At 39.4% G+C, this 18,597-nt stretch overlaps 1 protein-coding gene across 3 annotated transcripts in view; it reads left to right on the plus strand.

Moving 5' to 3' along the window:
• Window positions 1-17,967, plus strand: part of LOC137133575 (obg-like ATPase 1) — a 37,598-nt gene extending 19,631 nt beyond the window's left edge. The window contains exons 6-12 of one of the 3 annotated variants that reach the window (XM_067517338.1): window positions 780-860; window positions 1,253-1,350; window positions 11,383-11,523; window positions 12,069-12,165; window positions 15,501-15,623; window positions 17,353-17,404; window positions 17,726-17,903. In XM_067517338.1, the coding sequence (XP_067373439.1) occupies window positions 780-860; window positions 1,253-1,350; window positions 11,383-11,523; window positions 12,069-12,165; window positions 15,501-15,623; window positions 17,353-17,404; window positions 17,726-17,769 (636 nt within the window). In that variant the 3' untranslated portion in view covers window positions 17,770-17,903. Of the gene's footprint in view, window positions 1-779; window positions 861-1,252; window positions 1,351-11,382; window positions 11,524-12,068; window positions 12,166-15,500; window positions 15,624-17,352; window positions 17,405-17,725 lie in introns of all 3 variants that reach the window. The other 2 variants (XM_067517337.1, XM_067517339.1) reach the window with 2 other exon arrangements.
• The last annotated feature ends 630 nt before the right edge of the window (window positions 17,968-18,597 follow it).

An 18,597-nucleotide genomic window follows, 5' to 3' on the forward strand; every position in this document is an offset into this window, starting at 1 on the left:
TTTTTCCTCAGTTCTTTCAAAAGGGAGTATGATTGTGAAGTGCTGCAAGGGTTTAGGGAGGGAAAAGGAGGTAGGGGGAGTGTTGCAGGGGGTGGGGGAGTTTTTATATGAAGGGGGAGGTCAAGTTGACAGGAACAAAAAGAATGTGTTCCGCTAATTTCTGTGGGGCTGGATCAACAATAATAGGCTCAATTTCTTTATTACAAATTTTATAACTACCTCCCTCCCATTTTCCCACCCTTTTCCGCTTCCAGATCCTGTCAAGACCCAGTCTTGCCTGTGGTCTCAACCCACAAGTACCTCCGTAATGAATGTGGCATATATAGCTGGAATTGCTCAATATTTTCTCCAGAAGAAACAGGGAATAATTACTTCTGTACCTCACAAGTGCTTATTCAGTATGACTGCATTCTTCAAAGTGCCTGAGGAAGGACCAATAATTTACACAGAACTAACCAACTTCCAATTAGTTCATTGCTCTTTCTAATTTTGTTTCCTCTCTCTACCCTTTTCATTAAACAGTCCCAATGGAATATTAATGTATAAAACTGAGAATCTATGTGAGACACCCCAGAAGTCATTTTGTCAGGATTTAAAGGTAGGAAGGGGATTCCTGTCAAACCCAGGCCACTCCTGTTTGAATGCGAGCACAGCCATTGTTGATTTTGGCATCAGGATGCCATGCATTTAGGAAATAATTACCCCATACCCTGCTGGGTTTATATTCTTTTTCATCTTCTTTAATGGCTTCTTGTTCATTCTCTTTTAACCTCAAACAGGACATTATGTGCAAAATCAAGAGCTGGGTAGTGGATGAAAAGAAACATGTTCGCTACTATCATGATTGGAATGACAAGGAGGTAAGCCTTTGATGTTACAGTCAAATTTATTAAAGTGATTTACCTTACTTATCTTTTTATCTGACCTAAAAGTGCAACTGCTTCTTCCTTGTCTATTGTTTTTGTTTTTCTTTTGTTTTTCTTTTTAATTATGCTCTGTTTTTTTGTGCAAATCAAGTTAATATTATGCTCAGTGTTTTGTTGGTTGTAATTTGACAATACTTTTGTACATGCAGATGACATCTGGCCTTGCTGATTTTGATTTAAGGGCTTTATAGTTGCTCCCCCGCAGTGCCTATACACCAGACTGTAATTTAATTTGGCTTCACATTTTTTTGGTCTGTGCTGGCCTCAAAGGGTACTTTGGAAAGTTTTTTACACTGTAGCTCTTGTCTTGTCTGTCTTTGTCACAGATCGATGTGTTGAACAAATACTTGTTTTTGACATCCAAACCAATGATATACCTCGTTAACCTCTCTGAGAAAGACTACATCAGGAAAAAGAACAAATGGTGAGTGCTTTGAAGAAGGGCAGGTGCCAACTTATTTTCCTCATTAATCATCACCAAAGAGCTTACCTTCTACTTATGTACTGGGTTACATTCACCATTTACTAACTTTGATTCGCTCTGTATTTCAGCTATCAGTATGTGTGCATGCATATACATGTGCAAAGACCTAGAAGTGTGTGTGCATGTGCATGTGTGTGTGTGTGTGAGAGAGAGAGAGAGAAAGAGAGAGAGAATTAGCCTCACTGATCTACCGTCTGTGGTCTCCTGCTGACAGAAACGGTCCTTTCTTTGGGAAAGGATCTGCCTGGAGGTGGTACTAAGTTAACTCTAACACAAAATCCAGCTCTGCGAACCCCCACCTCCCTTAACACTCTGTATTTTATTGGGTTAATATGAGCACATGTTCTCAATTTTCCATCAAAATTTCTCATTTCCATATGATATCAAAGAATGTGAAGGCTTTAAATGACAAAACCAAACATGTACATTCAAAGCCAAACATATTATCAATATCATATGGACATAGCTAATAAATCATAAGGATGACATTCCTTAAATTTTAAAACATCCAAAATTGTTTTGTTCTAAATATTTGGTTTTGTCTACATATGTTGTCGCTCAAGTAGCTTTACAAGCTTCACTTTACAACGGTGAATTTCCCACAGATCACAATGACAGCTGTGGGGTTTCTGTGCTTTCAGGGAGAAGCGAAAAACAGCTTGTGCACCTAATAATAGTTTTACCTTTTTGGACTAATAAACAGAGTTCTGTACTTTTTACTTTGCTTGTGTGGCACTATTAATAATGGGAACTGACTGGATGATCCTTAATGCACTAATATAAACATTTTCTGTCTATAATCCTCTGGTCTGTCACAAAGACTTTTTATAATAATGTTGTCATCTGACCCGACTGAAAGGCAGTTCAGAAGGCTGGTGTTAGATATCCATTATACCTGAAATGGCTGCTTTTCCACACTACAGCCGTTTTGTCAATAACACCAACTTGTGGATTGTTATCAAATTTTTCCAATTGCCCCCTTGGTTTGTCATGTCTGTTTGTACAATTTCTGTCTTTCTTTCTTTTTTTTTTTGCTTTACGTGGCATTATTGTATTACAAGGGAAGTTGTTTACCTATTGGCTGTTTTTTAAAATGTTCCTGACACGAAAGTATGACTGTCAGACGGGGACAGGGAAGAAAACTCATAAATCAAATGATTCATTTTATGTGGAACATCCGTCACCAGTAGAAAGATTTTTTTTTTCTTAAATTGCGTGTGTGTTTTCTTTTAACTATGTGAAATGCAATAAATCTTAGAGTGTTTTAAACAGGCAAACAGCAGTGCTCAGGTGTCCTGAGGGCACCACAATGAACAATGCCAACATCAAAGTGTTGATGTTTGACAAGTGATGAGTCACTTCCCTTGTCCAGAGAGGAGCTCACACCTGTATGGAGATGATTACAGGTAGATCTAGCTGGCCCTAATTGTACAATAAATGCTGCTCTCAGCCCTAATGGCAGCTAGTCTGCAGTACAGACGCCAGACTGCCATTTGGCTGTCGCCATGCTCCTGTGTTTTTCCACCGGCACAGTTGAGATGATGATACGGTTAAGGACTATTCAAAGCAAACAGCAAGACAAATTGCAATCTCAGCTTTAATGTGAGGAGGAAAGAAGGTGAATCCTTGAATGAGGCAAATAAGCCAATTTTATCAGTATCTCTTAGGACACCCATTTAGGCCATTTCACAACTGTGTTTTTTCTAAAACTGTTTTATATTTGCTTTTTTGTTTAGTGTTTACTTCCACTAAGGCTTTAGATTGATGCTGTTAATTATAGTAAAACACTACACACCAAACATTATTTTTTGTTTTAATATATAAAAGTTAATTATTTATTATTATTATGAACACTTAGGGGAACTGTCATGAGAATATTACCAAACACACATGGGAAATGACAGTATCAGACTTCAGTTCACAGAAACAGCCCTTTGTTAAACAAGATCATCCTGTTTGGAGTATGGGAACCACATACCAAGCTGCCTTGTTTAGACAAGAATACACAGTATTAGCTTTAGCAAGCCATCATTAATGGAGGGATCAGATGAGGAGCAAGGCCTCCTTTAATCCCCAGGTTCTCTGCTGGAGACAGTACATCATTTACTGTTGAGAGGAGCACATGGCTCCAATCCTATACAGCGTATGTGTAAGAGAATGCGTACATGTGCATGTTTGAAGTCTGTTTCAGAGGCGACTCTATGCTCATTTGGATGCTGGCGTAATTGCGGTGTGGAGATCAAAGGCGTGCTGGCCGAGTGATGTTCCAGAGGAGACTTTACCACACAGCCCTCTCCTCTGTGCAGAGGGGGCCGCCTGCTGCTCACCGCTCCCCTCTCCCCTCTAGCCATGCACTGCCCCCTGCACATCCCTGCTCATAAAAAATGATTAAGGCTGCATTTGTCATGTGTTTATGACTGAGAGGCATTGCGTGATAGGGAATGGCATCTACAAGAGTCTATCAAGAGGCTTGAGCTGCCTGGAAGAATTTTTCTCTGTACATACCGTAGTTTGTGTGTTAGAGAGGGTCATTAGAGCACTGTTGATGATGTTATGGCAGTAGCCTGCCCAGTGTTAGCATAGTTTCACTTGTCAGTAAACGATATTGTTTATTTTACAAGCTTGTGGCCTCATCATATTCATTTGTCTGTATGTGTTTTAATAGGTTTAATATCAGATATTTATTTAATCCTCCTCAGAGAACTAAGAGCAGTCACATTTTGTACTTTAATGGCAAAAGCTACAGTTGAGAATACTCCAGAAATGTGGTGATGTTTTTCTTTCTTGTCATTTCTTTTTCCGTTTTTTTTCCCTGCTTTTGGACAATGTGCATTAAAGTAAATTGGTTCCTCTTAAGTAGATGAGTTGACCTTTAAGGAAACCAGCAAGCATGACCTGTGTGTGAGTGCCTCTGCGGTGTGGGTTCTCCTGGTGAGTGTAAGAACTGCAGGGTACCATTGCTTGAAGCTTTTATTAAGTGTGTGTGTGGGTTTGTTTGTCTACCTCTGTGTGTGTGTGTGTGTGTGTGTGTGTGTGTGTCTGTCCATCTATATGTACTGTATGTATACATTTGGGCATGTGTACTTCTCTCTTTTGTCTACTTAGACTTTAATAAATTTTTTTATTATTTCACTCATTTAAACTTAATGTTCTAGTTTTGGACATTATTTGCCTTTCACTATGCTTTAAATTTGATATATATGTTTTGGTATGTGTTATTCTAAGCAAACTTTTAAAACAAAAAAAAAAAATTCTGCCACAATGGCATACATTCATTTTTCTTATTTTATCATAGCAATATTTTTTGAGAATTGTTTAGTTCAGAAAACCATATGTTTGAATTGGCAATATCTGAGAACAAGAATGTTAGGTTGTTTCTGATTTACATCTCAGCATGTCAGGAAAGTTAACTATGTTTGATAATTCCTAGTTTGATCTAAAGAAACTTTAGTTGCTTTTGACAATTAATTACTCACTCTTCATTTACTATAGGTTAAAGGAAAATTTTCTCAGAAAATCCACTAACGCATCTTTACAATGTCTTTAAAACAATCACTGGCAGAAATGTTTATCCATCCACATTTGAAAATAAACCCAGACAAATGCAATAATTAGTTGAGCTTGAGTAATGTTGTCTATAAACTATACTGTCTAGCTGCTTCAGAAATAATATTTATCATTTGCTAGTTTTGGTCATGGATGTTTGTTTTTTTAATAAGAGTCTCACTGTGGTGACTAATGCAGTAAAAGCATGAGGTGGAGGTGGCTAAGTTTAAAAGACATCCAACCACAGTTAAAAAAAGGACAAAAGGAGGAGGAAAATGTTTTTGCTGAGTCCAATACTCTGGGTGGCCTGTAGGAGGAGCTTTAACAATTAAAGTAAAGGAAGCCCTGACAGCAGTTGCAGCATGTCCCTTGAGGACCTTTGTTCTTAAGAGATTATAACTAATTTTCCCAAGCATTCTTATGATCTTATGCAAAAAGAGCATTCCTCAGCACAGCTTCAGTATTGACTTTTATTGTGTTAAATTCATCATTTGATTTTGAAAATTCTCAGCAACACGTTAAACATACCCTCTTTTTCTAATCTTTTTGACAAACAGCCAGGGATGTACAAGATTTAGAAACGGGGCAACAAAAATTAGATGGTCTGTTTATATGTGTGTGTGTGTGTGTGTGTGTGTGTGTGTGTGTGTGTGTGTGTGTGTGTGTGTGTGTGAGAGAGAGAAAGCCACTCAAAGAAAACAGTCACTGCAGCCCACTTAAGCTACTCCAAACCATAATTCCCACAGACACAACTGAAACTTTATTGAGTGCAAAACCACTGGCTCCAACCAAGTTTTTAGGAACTACAATGTTGGGAGATAGTTCACTTTTCAAAGCTATGTGGGAGAAATATGATCACTTTTTTTTTGTTAGTACTTCTTCCAATCTCCTTGTGCAGTGTGGGATCCTAAGAAATACTTACCCATTGTAAATGTGTACCCTATTGCCCACAGTGGCTCCAAATGGATGTCTTCAGCTAACTTTCAATGAGAGAAAACAACAGTAGGGGCTGTATAGTAAAACTGAAACAGATGCTGTTAATAAAGTCCTGACAGTCCAGTTAGCTTTGTTATTGACTATCCTGAGTTCAGGTAATCAAAGGACATTGCTGACATGTCACCCTGATGTTTTTGTTGTGTCCCGGTAGAGAAGATACAGGAACTGTTGTTGTAACTAATGAGACAGACCCTAAACTCGAGACTAACAGAGACATTTGCTGTTCTTGTTTGTTCTTTAATGACCCTGCAAGAAATCAGTTGGCTCTCCAAAATCCTATACTGATTGCAATTTCTCCCTCATTTATCATGTCCAAGCCCAGGGACACTGAGGCAAAGTGAGTCTCCTGCAGTTCATACTGTATGTAGACACCTCTGTAGCGGCACAACATGCTTGTTTCTTCTGATGGTGCCCTGGGAATTGTTCCCCTGTAAACCTGATAGTTTGGCACTGCAGACATAAATAGAAATGTCTGTGAGTTTCCAGTCTGTCTAATGATACATTTTGATAGCTTTTGCTTTGTTGAGCTGTGCTTTTTATTATTTTTGTGATAAGTTTAAGACCTAACTCACATGCCACAGTGAGTTAAGACCAAACACACATGCCACAGGGAGTAGCCTGCAAGCCTCGGCAGCTCTAATGAGACAAATAAATGAATTTAGTGTTGCCACATACAGCTCCTGAACGCTTATTATCAGGATTATTGTTGAACTGTTGTGAATGGGGGAGGGAAAAAACGATGCCGGATTGGAAGGGGGCATGATTGGCTGATGTTACATATGTCCTTGATTACCTTCCTTCTGCTTTTATTCTAATAAGTGGCATTCTTTGTACTCCCTAGGACAGCTAGACAGTCTGACACACGATGAGAATAAATATTGCATGTGGTAGACATTAAGCTGTCATCCTGGAAAAAAAGAAGAGATGGAGAAATCCGTGTGGTGTTCCTCGCCGCTACACTTTGCCTGCTCTTGTCACAATTGTCACATCTTGATGACTCCCCCCACTTTACCGCAGCCCCCTTATTTTGTCTCGCCGAGTCAACTGCCATGAATGACAGCATGGATACCCCATATAGAGAATTATTTTGGGTGATGTAGAATGTACTCTTCTTGGTTACTTTTTGAATTTTTGATGTTTGTTTCCCCCCCTCCTCCTTGAAGTCTATAGGTTTGAGAGAGTGTTCTCCGCAACCATAATAAAGGCAAAACCAGGACTGGTGGTTTGTTAGGGTTTTATCTATCATGTACAACCATTTAAAGTCCCAAATGTTGTGTTTAAAAATACAATGGATGTAGTTTTTAAAGAAAAGAAAATTGTTCTAAAAAGCGTAATATTAGCACACCCTCAAGCTTTTCTTTGGGGTATGATTTGAGATAATGCTCTCAATAAAGTTCCTCCTTGTGCCTGCACCTTGTGGTTCTTCAAGCTCATATCTGCATTAGAAAGAAAGAATCTGAAAGAAATTGACAATATTGGCAATACCGTGTATGTGTCAGATCCCCTTCCCTGTCAGAGACTGATGTGTAATGCCGTTCCATCCGGCCATGGCCACAGGGAGCAGAGAGTGTCTGCACTCTTGTCGCTCAGGAGCTCACCGCTGGGAGGATGAAAAGCTTCCTAAAGGGCCCCCGACTTCCGAGCCTCAAAAGCCACCATGAGCTCATACCTCTCATTTCTGTCTCCCTTCACAGAGGATGGAAAGAGGAGGGGGTTAGTATGCGCCATGTGCCGCAGCTTCCTAACCCACTAGGATGCTCGCCCCGGCAACCTGGGACCAGCAAAACAGAACGGACCCTGGATTCATTATTTGATGAGTCTGTGCCGAGCATGCAAGCCAGCAGCTGCCAAGATATGTGGAAATGTTCAGTAACGCAAACGAGTTCAGATGGTGGGCTATCCACCTGTGGTTGTGTCAGGGGATGTAGACAGTGGATTATTCTTCAGGTTTGTCAAGATTCAATTACATCTGAAAGGAGGGGATGGCCCACCTTTTACAGGCTTAACTGGCTAAGCACTTATGATAAAGCCAACAACTAAGAATGCACACTGATCAGACACAACATTAATACCACTGGGTGGACAGGAGTTAGAAAAATGTAACACTTGCCTTGATGGACAGGTGTCTGGAAACGCAATGCATCAAAGCTTACTGCATGTGGGGCTGTGTAGCTGCAGATGGGTCAGTGCCCACCAGGTGTATTTAATGTTGTGGCGGATCAGTGTATGTTAGACACAGGCTCAGGTCACTGTCTCAGGTAGCTGCCGGGGTACTTTAGAAACTCCCATTGTTTTCTCCTCCTGAGCCATTTAAGCAGATCAAAGCTCTGACAAAGCCCAGGGAAGCCCCAGGCATGCGGAAACACAGGAATTATCCCCCCTCAGGGTTCTCACACAAAAAGACAAATAGACTAGCTCCAGAGGGTGGCCCCCTGTGGGACATCTCCATTCAGAGCCGGTCTGTTGTGGAAGCACCGCGTTTTTTTTTTTTTTTGTCATTTCACAATATATTGTGCTTTAAATTAGATGGGTTGTAAAAACATCAAATCTAAAGATTAGAACAAACAAAGAGCTGTTTCCCAAATTTAAGATAAGCTTACAGTATATACAAAGATTTGCATTGCTTTCATACTGGCTAGTTAACATAAACTAAAATAAATAACGCATGATTTATATTGGTAAAAGTTTGATGAAAGCACATGTAAGAAACTTTTTGTTTCTTTGAATTGAAAGCAGCAGGAAAAGCACAAACATGACTTGTTCCTTAGCCTTGTTTGAGCCTTCAAGCTGGTGAATGATTAGCAGAAATAATGTCCCTGTCACCCTTAATCACATTAAAACGTGGTTAACATTTAATTTTTCCCACTTGATATGCAAAAATTTCCACTTGGTTTGCAGCAAAGGCCATTGGAATTCCATTATAAAAAGAATAAAAATTTCAGGCATCATTTGTTCAGAGAGGGATATCAAGACCAGAAAGTGCTGAATCTTTTTATTAACCGAGCAGTGAGATATGGCACTCAATGCTGGGACATAATGGGAGACTGACAAGACTTGGACACACACACATTTCTTACTGGATTTCCTTTAGGCTAGACTTGTAAAACCTTTAGAAAGATTCCCTGCTTGTACAAATATTTTATTTGATGTTTTAATTATTGAAAACGTGGAATAATTTCAGTTTTCTCTTGAAAATTGTAGTTGATGAGCACATAAATTAAGCCTGTATATAGTATTGAGCAGGTTTTATTGTAAACTTATCTTGATTTATAGAAAGCAACACCTTTATTTTCCCTGAAAAGCCTTCATAATATAGAATTTTACAAATGACTGAAAGATGGGCACGATATGGGCAAGATAAAAAAAAAAGTATGTGGCATGTTTTACATAAACATTTCCTCCAATTTACACATTCATGTAGAATTTCATACAAATAATTGGGAAGGACATAAATACAGATTGCAAAGTAGCAGCAGTGAAGTTGACAGAATTGGTTTTGGGACTCATGTTGACAGTGCATCAAGGCTCTTAATTGACAGTGCTTTGTTTCTGGAGTTGAGGGAAGGGGGTGTTTCATGTTCCTGTGGCAAGGTGTTTGTCTGGTCCCGTGTCACTCAGTGCGAGGACCCAGAGACCCCCATGCTCATTTGCAGCTCACGTTTTCCGTCTCTGCTTCACATTATTAAAATCATCCCTCAGCCTTCTACCAAGAGCCTCTTTGTTACTTGGCTGGCTTGGCTCAGCTCTGTCAAGTCTTCACCAATTACAGTCTCAGGTACAATGGTCTATTCAAAGGATCACAGCCCTTGACTGGTGTGGAGAGAGTGATTTGTGAATCATTATTCAGCCGCCTGTAGAGAATGCAATACCTGAGGAATGCAAATAACGTGCCACCAAATAGACAGCTGTGCTGCTAAAAGTGACAAACTACAGCTGTTATTATCTCAGATTGGATTTTTTCCCCTCTTGGCGTGCCCGCCATCTTTTTTTGGCTTTGACTAAATGTGTTTTATTTTTCTGTCCTTTGTTGGTGAGACATTGGCTACCACCTCGTTGCAGTGACAGTCAAACATCAACTCGGCATAAATAGTGTGAACAGAAAGGCAAATATTAGGTTACGGCTCTTAATAAATGTGCATCAGAGCTGGCAGACAAACTGGCATATGAGGCAATTCAAATTTACCTTCTAGTGTTATTCTAGCTTGCTGGGGAAAAACATCCAATAAAAGCAAAACTGCGCTTTTCTGTGGCTGTTATCCTGTCGTATATTGTATATTGATAATCATTAGGTAGGAGCAGTGATATGGTGCTGTAGGTGATAAAGCGGTGACATTGTTATTGGAATAGATGTGGTGTTGAGGTGGTCGGGTCCCTCCCAGTCTTTGATTCTTATGGGCTTTAAACAGGAAACTAGGATTACAGATAATGACAGAGACCCCATAGAATCAATCCAGCCTAGGAGCTCTGTCAGGCCCACCGTGTGAAAATGGATTTGAGTGATGCCGTTCTTTGAGACCTGCCCAATCCTAGCCTGAGAGCTTGTGGGGCTAATCTCATAATTGCTCTAACCCCTTATATTGTTCTGACTCAGAGTTACCATTAAGTGTGCGGACATCTTTGTCCTGCTGCTGGAACGGAAAACAAATGGGAAAAATGTAGGTGGTTTAGAGAAAGACAAAGAATTTTATAGGTAAGGAAACACTTAGCAGTTAGTTGTTCTACTCCCTCTTGTCTTTTGTACTAAATGTTCAGTTGGATACTCAGCAGGTGATAATAGGTAATACTTGTTTTAAATGCAAAGTAACTCTCATTTTGTATTTTGTTCGGAATTCTAGTGCATTTTGCCTTCTTTCTTGTTTTAAGATGGAGACATATTCATCCAACAGCTTCACTTTCATTTTCACTGCAGTGACTTTGAAAGTGCTTTATGAAAATAAGGTTTTTGAGATTCAATTATACACAGAAATGGCTTTCTAACATACAGATTTTACAGATTAGATGGCTTAAGAGTATAAAGACTAAAAGTACAGTAAATTGCTTCTTACACATTGCGGGATCAGAAATCCTATGCTATATATATATAGCATAGGATTTTCATCATAGAGGCTTGCCATTAACTTGTATTGGAATATGTTTTACCTTTCTATGCTACTTGAACCTAAGGGTCTACATTCTTGCTCCTCCTGTAGTTATATGTGCACATTCCTATTTAAATCTTGGTTAATCTCTTCTCTTTCCTATGAGCATGTGCCACATTAAATGTTTAGTATCAAACTTTTATGAAAAGAAAGTCAAGCTGTCTGAAAGAAATTGCAGTCTCCTGCAAAACACTCATATGTTCAGCTGTTCTCATGAATATGCATGCAGACAACAAATACTTTCATGTTAATCACGTTCTCTAACTAGTTTTCTGGCTGCTGTTTTTACTAGGTTGGTGAAAATCAAGGAGTGGGTGGACAGTCATGACCCCGGAGCTTTGGTCATCCCCTTCAGTGGTGACTTGGAAAACCAACTACAGGACAAGAGTGAAGAGGAGCGGCAGAAGTACTGCACAGAGCACAAGACGCAGAGGTTAATTAGCATTCAGTCTCCCCACACTTTATTATCAGCTGTGTCCTCCATGCACTCCTTTAATTGCATGTGCTGATAGAATAATAAATGGCAGAGTAATTACCATTATAAAGCAAAGGATCCCTCTTCTTACTGAACAACTCAGTCAAAGGGTTTTCCTCCAAATTAAGTTTTTAACTGTCATCTGTCATCTGTAGGTATAATTATAACTTGGGCATTTTGGGTTTATTGTTCACATGTGAAAACCTCTATGGAGAGAAAAATTGTGACAGCAGTTTTTTTTTCTCTCGGCGCAGAACGAGGTATCGGGTTGAATTCTTAAAAATGCTAAATGAGTCCACAAGCTTCCTAATTAATCAAAGAAACCATTGGAGAGTTGAATGTCTTATGTGAAACAAAGTGACCCATCTTATTCACTTAATGAGTTTATATTGAAATAAATTGGGCCTTGCCGAAAAAGTGAACTTTGTCTAGGCATCAGTGGCAATAAATAATACTTAAACAGTTCAGACCCCTCGATTCAAGCTGAAATTTCTCTCCATCAGTGCCCTGACCAAGATCGTCAAGGCAGGATATGCCGCCCTGCAGCTGGAGTACTTCTTCACTGCTGGACTGGACGAAGTCCGTGCTTGGACCATTCGGGTAAGAGGCAGCTACCCGCTGTGCACATACATGAGGGTGTGAGCCTTTTGCACCACATGTACGTACACACAAAACGAATACATGCACAGTGTCCCACGTTCCACCCTGCTGGCAACCTCACTGATATCACACACTTTCAACTTTGTCATGGTTGTGCTTTAGCTAGTCATTACAGGCCAGGGATAACTTCAATTACTGGTGAGCTGCTGAACAGTGAAAGTGGGGGCTACATTGATTGAGGAGGGCAACAATTGATTTTGCCCATTACGTCCATGAGAATGTTTCCATCCTGTGCAGATCTGCCTGCCCTCCTCCTGCCGCTGGAGATAAGGAGCCTGTGCATTGTGCCTGCCTAATCTGTGTGACGGAGGGTGTCTGTGCCAAAATTGATGTTGCTTTTCATTCGACTGTTTGTGGGCCTTGCTGGGGGCTCCTCCTTCCTGTGTGTTTCAGTTTGCTGAGTCCGGCCCGCCAAGAGCTTTGTGCAGTGGGATCACAGGATTTACATCAATACAGATGTTGACTTTGCATGCTGTTATTGTGTTTTTTTTTTTTTAACAAATAGAAGTGTTGATATAATAAGGTATTGACTAGTTACATAAGGGTAAGTCCATGTAGAAGATTCAATACAGCAAAGAAACTTTTTCAGGAACTTAACTACTGTACATATGTTGTTACAGATTATTACAATCCAGATCATCAGTGCAGATATCGCTTCAAAATTAAACTCACATCACATTTAAAAAAATCTACAGTTATAAAGAAATTTACAAAACAAGAATTATGTTATAATATGACAGATGTATGAATATTAACATCCATAGTGTGCTAAACCATGCCAGATATTACAAAGTAAAAGAAGACATAACAACATTTCAATTTATATTTAATAGCAAATATAATAATAATATAAGCAATAAAATTTGTTTCTATAACTGTATTTCATGGTCAAATTCTACAAAAAATACAATAGAACTACGATTAGAATGTCACAAAATTATAATCTAAAAAAATTGGGGGGTTTTCTTACGTTAGTTTATTGTTTAAGGGCTTGGTCAGCTTTGATTAGTACTACCTATAAATAAATGCCTTAGAGGAATGATAATGAGTCCAGGCTATTGTCTCCCATGCTGTCACAAAATATAAATAATTCCCCACCAAAACAAACACTGATAATTCCTTTATCCTGGAGTTTAGTATAAATTGTTTTGTACATGAACCCTATTTCTGTGGTGAGGAAGAATATGAGCTTAAATTCAGAACACAAACTGAATTTCTCAGAAAAACAAAGCACATGTCAGTGTCAGTGTTTCAGCTTCATTTTAATTCCCATTGAGATGTGGTAGGATGATATGTGGCCTCATAGGAAATTAGAATTGAAATTTTTGAATACAGTTTTTACAGAAACTGAAACATCAGAATAAAAAACAGACACGTTGCTAAATGTGCCTTAAATTCCTGTTAACTGTCCCAGATTTAGAGTTACAAGAAATCAGCAATTCACCCCAGCATCTGATATTTTAGTGTTACTTTTCAGCCCATTCTGTGTTTTTTGTAATGATTACATCAGGGTGTTTTGCTGTTATAAGATGCTTGCCAGAGAAGAAAAATGTCAAGTAAAGAAAGGAAGAATGATTATATGCAACAAACACCCTGTTCAGATATGAACACAAAACATTGAAGTTGTACAGTATGAGCTTTACACTGCCTGCCAACGGGATGCCCCATGCTGATACTTAGAAATATACACATTTTGATTAGAGATACATATTTTATATGAATATAGCAAACAACAATAACAATGCTGCTACTTTTGCAACTGATTTTAGAAATGAAACATACATTTCTGCATACAACAAGAATAATTCTTTTTAATATGAAACACAGACAGACAAGTTTAAACAGGTTGACCAAACAAAGACCGGTAAATATTTTTATTGTGGGTCTCAGACAGCACATATCCCACGGGCAAAGATGAGCTCACTCCCTCTCTTTTTTTTTTTAACACAGGACACATTACATTTTAGTGGATGACATCACCGGATTTAGGCACACTTTTGTCTCAGCATGACTGATGTCCTCTCTATTTACAAAAAAAGTCTCAAAACACTTCAAAGGCATCATCAAAAACATGCTTGTCCCCATTGACATGACTGATTACAGCCAGCCTTGATTATGTGTGAGAGGCATTTAGTCAGGTAAGCATCAGTGAGTAACTATATTAAGCCAATATATCTTGCATTGTAAAAACTACACTCAGTAATGTCGTGTTCCTAAGTCCTTTAACATGCTTTATTAGGCAGCCTCGAGGTGACCATTATCTATCAGCCTGCTCTGCACAGCTCTTAACTAGGACAATGTGGATCTCTTGTATGCGCCATATGAAAAAAAAATCCCTCCCTTAATCTACTTTTCTTCAGATAGACAAACCTTGATGCTGATTAATGATTGTTAAACTCACAAGCACTCCGTCAATGAGATTGCAAAGAGATGGTAATGTATTAGAGTCATTAAATAGGCATCATTCTTTTGGCATGAAATATGTTGACCCCAACCTGATTATATACATAATTGAAACTGCTCAACAGTTTCTGCGCACAGAGCTGCAGAGCAGAGAAAGAGCCAGCAGGTCGACAGGCAGCAGTCGCAATGATACACTACAGCCACGTCACTTATTTGGGTCATTTGTCATTTACGCCCAGCATTATTTCAGTGATTATAAATTGCACAGTTTATCAGTCACCACTTGTGTCATTGACTGTTAAAGAGGATTCATGCAAGCAAGAATTTATAAAACGATTAACCTGTTATTTTGTGCTTGTGAATGGGCATCTGAAATAACTTTAGAGGCATAATTAAATCTGTGGTCCAAATCACTTCAAAGAAATGGTTTCGTTTAGCATTATTCAATGTTTTTATTTGAATTACTAAATTCTGAAGTGTCACAATAGAAAGGCCTGATGTAGTGAAGTCTACACCACTCTGGCCTCTCACTGCAACACTGGGTCTTCTTGCTGTCATGACCAGAGAGCTGAGCAGCGACCCACAATGAAGCAAGATTGCTTGGACAGAAATCAATACCACCACGGAATGGGAATCAGAAGGCATTGATAGCAGTGCTGGGTCCTTATCGGTGTCCAGGCTGCCCTAGCAGGGCACAGCCAAGTGGAAAGCTATCCAGAAATCAGGACTGAGGCAAGAATACCCCTGACTGAAAACACCCCCGAGTGATGCTTCCAACGCTATCACCCTATCAAACACCATGTCGCTAGCATGCTGTAATCCATCTTCTCCAAAACAATTCATTTGTCCTCTCTTTTCCTTCCGTGTGACAGAAAGGAACTAAGGCTCCACAGGCTGCAGGGAAGATCCACACAGACTTTGAGAAGGGCTTCATTATGGCGGAAGTAATGAAATTCCAGGATTTTAAAGAGGAAGGCAGTGAGAGCGCTGTCAAGGTGAGCAGTCAGGTTGCCAGAGGAGATGAGGGGAAGTCTCCTGTGATCAGTGGAGCTGACAGTCAGCACACAGCTCCCACTGCAAACTGCTCTTCACCTTTACTCAGGGGAAGAAATTACTGCACACACTCCAACACCACTCGTGACAAGCCAACTGATTCTAGCTCTAAACACTGCCATTCTGCTCCAGCTGTGCATATCTTTATCACAATGTGTCTTAACTGGCTGATGGTAGCTCTTGTTCGTGGCTCAGCACAGTTGCTCAAAGGTAGCACTTCTTCACCTCACCAGGCATTTATCAGATCTATAAGACTGTGCTGTTAGCTTAGAGCTCTCTGTTGCCAAATCCCCAAGCCACTGTGGGCATGTGACAGTGATATAACGCGGCAAGTTAAATAAAGTGTGAAATTCTTCAAATAAGGACTGTTTCATGGATGGGTAGCACAGAAATGTGACTTGCATATCTTATTTTTATGACGGCCAGTGTTTGTTTTCACCTTTTAACTGGGCTGTGGATTGTTCATGTGCACAATCCTATCAAATGTAATAACTGATTTCATGGTGAATTTAGAATGACAATAACATCAACTGCAGTGGGTAAAAAAAAACTAAAATAAACTTCAAAATCGTTTTCTTTTGTACTACATGTGGTTTAGGTCACGTTGTGTCAGATGAGTAAACTGCAATTTGGTATCAGGTAATCAGGTAATCAGGTAATCATAGTTTAGGATGCCTTTCACATCAACATTTTTTTATTATTTAGTTTCTGTATAGACAAAAATCTAAATTTATTAAAATACCTTATTTTAAGCAGAAGTGACTAACTATGCTTTATCACATTTGTGAGCAGCAGCAGCCATGCGGTCTCAATCCCAAAATCACTCCCATCGACTTGATGTGCCCACTTACAGATTCAACTAATGTAATTATGGTGACACACAGAGACCTCCGGGGACCTGTGAGGAAAGGAAGCACTATAAAAACATTTAAATCTCTTTACCATTCACGCCTCTTATAATAAGTATTTAATATTTAATGCGGCGGCAGTGTATTGTCCACACCCTTCATAAGCTGCAAACAGAGGGTGAAATGTGTCGGTCTCTAGGGAGTTTCACTATTGTTATCCAAGGTTGAGATCTGAGTGTCAGGTCCTTACTGCATGCTCTCTTACTAATCCCTTTTTGAGGCTCATAAGAACATGGAGCGTTTCTGACTGTGGCATTAAGGTCCGTGCTATTTAATGCCAGTTGTGGGAATAGGCTGTCTGAATAGGGCCAGTGTACGGGGATATCACATTATTAGTAATCATATCTGCTTAAGCCAAGCTTGCTGCTCCAGATGGCTGCTTTCAAGTGCAAATGAACCAGTTAGTCGTATCTGGTTTAATACATACTCAGGAATCACAAATAGCCATTGATTATTTTCCCCCGTCTCCCTCTCCATCCAGTGTTTCTGGTGGTATTGAGCTTGGATTAAATGGTCTCCTGAGCCTTTAAAGGGACATTGATTCTTCTAATTAATTGTGTGCTGTGCAGAACCAGAATGCATAAACCTGTCTGTATTAGCACTTCAAGTCAATTATTTTGAGTTTGCCAGGAAGAAGAACAAACACTCACTGTATACAAAAGAAATGTTAGAACTTATTTTGTTTCCTTGAGAAGTTTCATAGTGCTGTAATCAAAGACTTATTAACATTTTTTGCTTCTGCACATGAAACTGAAATGGGCAGAAGAGAGGTTTATACACTCAGTGGGAAATCAGGCACCCCTTGAACAAAACATGTAAGCATTTGTGTGCGTGCATGCGTGTGTGCGTGTGTTTGTGTCTGAGTCTGAGTGTGAGTGAGAGAGAGAAATAAATGAAAATATTACATTGCAATTGGAATAAAGTTATTGAACCAGATTAAAGAGATTGGATGCTAATTCTGCACTATCATTTCGTATTTTCATTTACAATGTGCACTGTTATTAAGAGCTCTTTATTGACCATTATGCCGAGGAATGAATAGCATGTATCAGACTATAAAGTGTGCATCATATGACATTTAGTGTATTTTTTTATTGTTAACTTTTATTCTAACTCCACTTTTTATTATTTTACAGGCAGCTGGAAAATACAGACAGCAGGGAAGAAACTATACTGTTGAAGATGGAGACATCATCTTTTTCAAATTTAACGCACCAAATGCATCAAAGAAAAAGTAAACTGTTTGTTTACATAACTGACTGTATTGTTACCTTTTTTTCTGACAAGCACTACTGTTTTATCTTCTTTTTTCTTCTCTTTTTTGGGGGGGTTTCCATCCCTAAGATGGAATCCCCCTTCATATGCCAAAGCACAGGTTCAGTAAACTCTGACAGCTTTGCTATTTAAGATCAGGATCGGCCCCCACTCCAAATTGTAGCAGCATTTGAAGGAGCATATTACTCTCCAGATACTTCATTAATCTCCATCACAGGTGCCAGCCCTGACACAGCTGACAGCGGGGACAATGCCACCTGCTCCTCTCCCCCTCGCGCAGATAATGCATGTTTTACAGTAGCCCAGATGTCTACACTCAATAAAACATTTGACAAAACCAGTCTGTGTGTGTTCTGGGATGTCTGTATTGAGTGGGAAACGGCATGGGGATGGTGATAGCGGCCCTGCCGGCCACTGATTAGAGAGTTAAAAGACACAGCTGACAGTGACTGTAGCAAAAAGGGGACAATTATAATTAAATCTGTTAAGTGATGCTGATTTCAGAAGGGCACACGCAGGATGCAGGTGTTTCAACCAAAGGAATTGGTCAGTTTAAATTAATATTTGTAAAGTGATTGAGTTAACCTTTAATTTACAATTTTTGTTTAATTTATGATGGATGAATTTGTGTGTCCTCTACTTCATTGTCCGTCAATGCTCAAGTGCTGACAAAAATAGCATCATTGTTACGTTTACACTTTTCTCACTCCCATCCCTGAACATTGAGGGGGAC

The sequence above is a fragment of the Channa argus genome, chromosome 9 (assembly GCF_033026475.1).
Source record: "Channa argus isolate prfri chromosome 9, Channa argus male v1.0, whole genome shotgun sequence".
In the NCBI taxonomy this organism is placed as follows: domain Eukaryota; kingdom Metazoa; phylum Chordata; class Actinopteri; order Anabantiformes; family Channidae; genus Channa; species Channa argus.